General features: G+C 31.2%; 1 protein-coding gene across 1 annotated transcript in view; it reads left to right on the top strand.

Moving 5' to 3' along the window:
* The window catches only part of CNTLN (centlein), a 312,203-nt gene that overhangs the window by 140,575 nt on the left and 164,066 nt on the right, over positions 1 to 7,562 (top strand). The window contains exons 11-12 of the mRNA XM_006171187.1: positions 4,526 to 4,702; positions 6,471 to 6,596. Coding sequence (XP_006171249.1) covers positions 4,526 to 4,702; positions 6,471 to 6,596 — 303 coding nt within the window. The remainder of the gene's footprint in view (positions 1 to 4,525; positions 4,703 to 6,470; positions 6,597 to 7,562) is intronic.

Raw genomic sequence — 7,562 nt, 5'->3', positions numbered from 1 at the left:
AGGAATAAATGAAGTTGATAGTATGTAGCCTTGATGTAGTGTGACGAAAATGGCACTTTATCTGTGTGTTCTTCGCTCCAAAATTCCTAACCCCAATATAATCATAAGAAAAACATCAGGCAGATTTCAGAAGAGGGGCTTTTTACAAACATTTTAAAGGTCATCAAAAACAAGGAAAGTTTGAAAAACTGTCTCAGACAATAGGAGTTCAAGGACATAGGACAAGACAATGTTATATATTATCCTAGATTTGATCCTAAAACAGAAAACGGATACTGGATAAAAACTAAGGAAATCTGAGTAAATTGTTAACTTAGTTAATAATATGGCATGATTATTGGTTCATGAATCATAACAAAGGGAGATGGAGGTAGGTGAATTCTCTGTAGCTCATTTTTCTGTATATATAAAACTGCTTAAAAACAAAGTCTGTTAATTTTTTTATGAGAGATTTTTGCTGTAGGGTGCTTGTGCTCGCTAGAGAGACAGAGACAGAAAACAAGAAATCACCCCTCAGGGGGGATGGTCATGCTACAGTCCTTTCTCCATTCTCCTCTCAGGATCTTGGACATACACGCACATACACCCTGTGTGAATTTTAGCCGCCAAATCCAGGACTCAAACCATGGTTGACTATGTGGGAGTCCAGCAACGTAACCATTATACCATCTGCTGGTCCCAAAATCTATTAATTTTTTAAACATAAGTTGAAGGACCAAATTATAACGGTTTTCATTTGAAAAAATTTTAAGTCTGTGATATATATAACAAACATCAGTAAGAACTCTGAAGGTCAAGATTATGAAGAGACTCATTTATATTTTTCCAACTTATACTGAAAATTTACATTGGGCTTTTGTTAATTTTATTTGCAGAAAAGTAAATATTTGTATTTTGAAAATCTAGTGACATATTTATTATAAAAAATTTAAGAAAATTCAGGTAAGTATGAAGAAAAATATTGGGTCACTGAGAAAGTCATAATGCATTTTTGCGTAGAAAAACAAAGAAAAATGCATCATGACTTTCCCAATGACCTGATAATTTAGATACAATCTTTCCCCTTAGAAATAGCACTGTAACATTTCACATTTTTATTCTGTATGCATGTTTAGTGAAATCCACTTTTACATAGTACAATATAATTATTTGTACCCTGCTTTTCTCAGTTTATCATGGATATCTTTCTTTATCAGCCCTCAATATAATTAGTATGCCAGGTCAAAGGCACGGTATATTCTTATGGACTTTAGTACATATTTCAAAATTTCCTTGGAAAATTGGTAGCAGCTAATGCTCCTATCACCATGTTTTCAAAGCACAGAAGTCATATACTGGGTCCAACCAACATTTTAAAATTTGGAAACTTCCCTTAGAAGTTAGCCTTGGGGTAGTAGTTAAGGGCGCTGGACTCCCACATGGCAGACCATGGTTCGAGTCCCAAACCTGGCAGCTTGCTTTCTCACTTTCCCTCTCTTTTTCTCTCTCTCTCACTCTGTCCCTCTCTGGTCAAAAACAAGTAAGTAAGTAAATAAATGAATAAATGAATAAAGAAAATGAAGAAAATTGGATAAAATAGTTATTTTTTAAAAAAAAAAGAAGTTAGATATCCTAGGACCAGCAGATGTCTAGAATTCTGTTATGTTGCTAGGCTTCCACATGGGTGACCGTGGTTCACGTCCTGCACACCATAGATTCAAATTTATGGTGGGAGTGTGTGCATGTATGATCCCAGGAGGAGAATGGAGAAGGATTGCAGCGTGGCCATCCCCCCAGGGAATGATTTCCCATGTTCCCTTTCACTGTTTCTGTCTCTCACTCTCTCTCCCCAGTGAATGCATACCATAAGGCAAAATCCTCTTTAAAAAAAAAAAAAAATCGTTAAATATCCCAATTCCTTACTTCTCTTGAAAAACCAGTAGATTTAGCAATGTGGGTCACATTCCTTTATGAAATAATTGGCTAGAGTCAAGTAAGTAGCAGCTGCCCCAAATCCCTCCTTACTTCTCAACAGTAAATTGAGAGTAAATGCTTCATATTGCTTATATAGTACTTTAAAAAGATAGTTGTTTCAAAAGAAATGTAAAGTACTTTTGTGAAATTTTTTTGCAAGTCATAAAAGGCAAAAGAGAGAAAACTAGATTTAAAGGGAATATATATAACTTTCCACTACTTTGTAGAAGTGAAGAATATAGGTTTACTAGGTATACAAAGTGTCTTTGCTGAATTAATTCTAAAGTTGTGTCCTTTTAAGACAAACTAAAAAACAGCACATTTTACTTACTTAAATAATCTTCCTGGCTCCCATGGGAATTCGAGTTATCACTATTTTTATAACATTTTAATTTTGAAGTGCTATTATTGTTTATTAAAGAATCTTGAGGGAATCCTGCCTAAATATTCTTTTTATTTATTTATTTATTTATTTATTTTTTAGAGAGATTTTCTCTTTAGGGCATGTGTGCTCACCAGAAAGACAGAGATAGACAGGCAGAAAACAAGAAATCACCCCCTCCCCCCTCCAGGGGATGGCCATGCTACAGTTTCTTCTCTTCCATTCTTCTCTTGGGATCTTGGGCACATACACACATGCACCTGACATGAGTTTTAAGCTACCAGTCTGGGACTTGAACCACTGTTGACTACTTGGAAGTTCAGTGACGTAACTATTATGCCATCTGCTGGTCCCCTAAATATTCTTTATTGTTGTAAATAATGTAAACATCATTAATGTTTTTTGCAGAATTATTTTACTTCACTTTATTTTAATTTGACCAGAGAGGGACGGAGTGTAATAGAGAGAGAGGGAAACTGAGAAAGCAAGCCTCCAGGACCAGGACTTCAACTGTGGTTGGCCATGTGGGGTCCAGTGCCCTTAACCACCAAGCCAGCAGGTGGTGTTAACATCATTAATGTTAACAATATTAATAGAAATACTATTGGAAATAAGTTCATCATTATTAATAGTGACAATATCCACTGTTGGAGCATTTTTAATATAATCATGAGTATTTAAGTTATACTTACAGCTTCTTGACTGAATAGTAATTTTTAAAATATTCTTAATTATAGCATTATAATCCAGTGATGACTTAGAAAATTCATTTATTAAAAACATAGGATTACTTATTGGATATAACAAACTAAAATTATGTTATGCTTTATTTTTTTATTTAACCCTGAATAAACTGAAAATTTATTTGTTAAATGACAGGATGTTAATATGTCCTTTGTATCTTTACTAAAGGAAACCTGGACAAACACAGGTAGGCTTTGAAAATTGCTTACCTTGGCAACCCAGTCAAAGAAAATCTTTAGAAACATCACACATATGTTTATAAAATAGAAGGAAAAACTTAAGTAAAGCTGTATAGTGATTGTAATGGGTAGGAAACAATTGGGCAAAATTGTTGAGACTTACAGAAGATGAATGCATAAGGTAATGGAGTATGGAGTATATTTTAAGTATAACAGCAGTACAATATAAATATTACTTTGAGAAGAATATTTAGTAGTCTGCTGGAATAAATTTTAGCAAGCAAATCAGATGTTTTAAAATGAAGAAAGTATAATAGTATAGATAAGATATGACCCTTTCATTGTTAGAATTAGAGAAACTTTGCCTATCTCTTCCACTTCACAAAAAAAAGTAGGCAAAATTGGTATTTCCCTATGCTGTTTTAGTAAAGTAAAACATATGCATTTTTCTCATAGTCCTTAGGAACATGTTTAGGATGGACGGGGCTCTCAACTTTATTTTTTATTTTTATTTTTAAAAATAATTATTTTATTTAATTTCATTTTTTGTTATTAGTATTATTTAATTTGCCCAGACAGAGACAGAGAATGTGAAGAAAGGGAAAGTGAGAAAGCAAGCCACCAGGCCCAAGACTCAAATTGCAGTTTATCATGTGAGGATCCAGCACTTTTTAACCACAACTCCACCTGCCGGTCCCTCTCCATAACTTTAAATAAAAATATTTGCAGTACTACTGGATCCATGTTGATAATAATTAGAGTCATAAGATTCGACATTTCTTTGCTAGTAAATTAACAAAAACTTTGTTTTCACTATGATTCAGTGATTTCTTATTTTCTAAGTAGAGCGGTTAATTTGGAAGAGTGTACATGTCTGAGTTTTGATCTCCAATACATTCAGAGCAGATAGTAATACTTAGAGTTTATGGAATTCTATTTTCCATGTTCAGGTTTCCTATAAGCTTAAATTTCCTGTGATTCCTATTTTTCAAATGTTGGACTTACCATTAGCTGTTTATATGTCACATGAATGTATTTCAAAGAGAATGCTTATAAACTGTTGACTCTTAAAAGTATCATAGATTCCTGGTTATTTTATTGAAAAAAGTCATTCTATTACAACAATGCTAGTTTATCATTTATTGTTAAAAATGAATTTTATATCTCTAAATATTTATAGTTTATGTAATATGTAGAAGTATTTGTATATATTGATAAATAATATGAAATACGAACATATTTACATATGTACTTTTCTCTTTGCTAGTTATCTCAACAACCATCTTTATCAAGTTTAGAAACATTAATGGTCTCACAGAAGTCTGAAATTGAATATTTACAGGAGAAACTGAAAATAGCAAATGAAAAACTGTCACAGAACAGAACCACCAACATGAGTTTTTCCGAGAAGAGCGTTATGACAAGTGCTGAAAGAAAACATAAGGTAGGGACATTTCGTCATTTTGTGAATTTCTAAGGATGAAACTGGCAAGGCAGGTGATGAAATTAAAAATCGAACAGCATCATTTACTTTTCTGCTTATACATCCAGAGGCTTTTCCAAAGTATTATGGGCCAAATGCTTGATAAAATACCTTTTAGGAATACAGACTTTTCCCTTTTCAAAGATGGAATAATATATTCCTAAATTCATGAACTAAACATATTTTCAGTAATATACCTGTTTGCTCATAAATTAATAATTTTAGGTAAAAAAGTTTTGATAAGTATTCTTCATCTATCTAATATATTTATCTGATAAAATATCATTTTAAAGTGGTATATCATATGTTTACTATTCTAATTTTAATCAAAAGAATAATATAACTAAGGCTTCTATTTCCTTTAGATATGATATTTGAAATATAGTACATGCTCAATAAGTGATATTAAATGGATATTAACATTAAATTGTATATTATATATTTTCATAGATTTAAAGGGTTAGCATGAGAGAAAAATTAGCAAAATTAGCATAGCATGCTTCTTGTTTATTAATTTCCCAGCTCTTCCTTTTTTAGTATTCATTACATATTCATATTATGCTATATAAGATCTTATAGAATATTGACTAATATTAAAACCGTAAATGTATTGTTTCTAGATAAATTGAGGTAACATTTCTTTAAAAGTAAAGAGTTTTTCTCACACTTGTTACTTCAGCAATAGAGAAATGTTTTTTTTATAAGTAGGAAATTATGTTAAGATAATTTTTTTTGGTTCTTTCCAGTTTTTTCCTATGAGTAGAACAAACTATCTTAGTGAAATAAGCTTTTAAAATTATTTCTGTGGTATTCTTATTCACTCTCTTTAATATTATTAGTGATTTTCAGAAATCTGTTTGTTAAACATAACTGCATTATACATTTCTGGCCATTTGAAGTAGTTCACAAGCATTCAGTCTAATTTAAATAAAAGAAACCATTCATAAAAATTGAGATACAACATTATAGGGCCTAATTTGGTCATTTGCTATATTGCTGGAGTTTAGAAATGTGCTGCTTTGATGTTTCACTGTTTTTAATGAAAGTCAAGAAAGAAGAGAGGTATTTAAAAAAAAATTTTTCTTTCCTTTTGTAAGGACATACAGTAAGGATGAACACTTATGTTGCCCAGCTTAATAGATGCTTTCACATATTCCTTCTCCAGATTGGTATATGAAGCTGTACATAATATAAACACACATCCTTGTCTCTAGTTAGCCACATTATAGTTAATGACCATATGGTCATTATAGTATAAGATCTACTGTCTGTTGTATTTATATTCCTCAAGCATATTGTTCCTTCAACTTCACAGTGTGTTAAACTATTTCAAAGGGAAAAAAATCCTTTCCCTCTTGTTTCTGGTTGTCCTATCAAGTGTAACCTTGGACCCTTATAGAGCAATTAGACCAGCCTCTATCCCCTCCTTTGTAATGAGGTTTCTTGCATTTCTGAGTCTATAACCCTTTAGTCTTCCCTAATGGGACATCATTATTCTGAAAGAAACAATGTAAATGTAAATGAATATTCTCATTAACGAGTCACAGAGAAACCTTTAGCGGTAGCACTGTGGTAATTCCGCTTGTTATTTCTCTGGTATTCCATGCAGGATTTTTTTTTTTTTTATAATTCATTATTAGTATTCAAAATTACTTGTTCTTTAATTTTGCATGTCTTTCATAATCCAATGTTCCAACTAGTTCAACCATGTCCTTGTTTTATTCTCGAGGAACCACCTGTGAAACGCTCAAGGTCTTTGTCCCCAAAGAGCTCTTTCACAGACTCAGAGGAACTAAGGAAGCTGAGAAAAGCTGAGAGGAAGATTGAAAACTTAGAAAAGGCACTACAACTAAAGGTGAACATTAAATCACTTCTTTAGTAGTAACCTTGCAAAGATAAAAATATACCAGAGTAAACATACATTTCACAAATTACAGCTTGTCATTTTTCTTTTCTGAATTTAATTACCTGCATAAAAGCATTCAGTCCATTGATCTTGTTTTTAAGATTTTTGAGGGTCATAAAGTGATAAAAAATATTTACTACTTGAAGACTAAATATTTATTTACTACTTTCAAATTATTCAAGAATATTTTTGCTTAAAATAGGGAATACATTTCTTACAGCTTCTCAGAGACAAAAAAAGGAAGAACTATAGCAAATGAAAGCATAATTTTTTGTTGTTCTTTATATATCATAAGCATAAAAATAAAAGTTAGTTAAAAACCATATTAATCTAGCTTCAGTCTCACATAATTATTCTTTATATAAAAATTACAGTCAAAATGATAAATGAGTACATATTATTTTTTCCTTTCAGCTGATTTTCTCTTTGCACATATGGTATTTGAATGAGCCCTTTACCCATATTTAAGAAGCATGTACCTTATCAGCCTTCTTTAAGAGTTTATACTTCCTCATTCATATTTCTGAATTTTTTTTGTCAGAGGAAGTTATTCATGCATATTGAACCAGTTTTATATGACTGTATTGAGGGTTTTATTTTTTTCTCTGACTTTAATATGGCAAACATTTTTATTTATTCACAATTACCAAATGCCCTGCCCTAATTGAGACTAAGTTATGTAAATGATTCTCAAATAGTTCTATGATTTTCTATGACAAGTCCAATTTTTTTACACATGATAGAACTTAGTATATTTAAAGCTTAGATTCTTTGTCATATATATATTATATATACATATATTATATATATATATTACTCTTTAAACTTTTTTTTTAATTTAACTTTATTTATTTATTTATTTATTATTTATTTATCTTAATTTGACCAGAGAGAGAGAGAAAGAGAGAGAAAACC

Source organism: Tupaia chinensis, unplaced genomic scaffold (assembly GCF_000334495.1).
Source record: "Tupaia chinensis unplaced genomic scaffold, TupChi_1.0 Scaffold149424_1, whole genome shotgun sequence".
Taxonomy (NCBI): Eukaryota; Metazoa; Chordata; class Mammalia; order Scandentia; family Tupaiidae; genus Tupaia; species Tupaia belangeri.
This window is presented reverse-complemented; position numbering and strand designations above follow the sequence as displayed.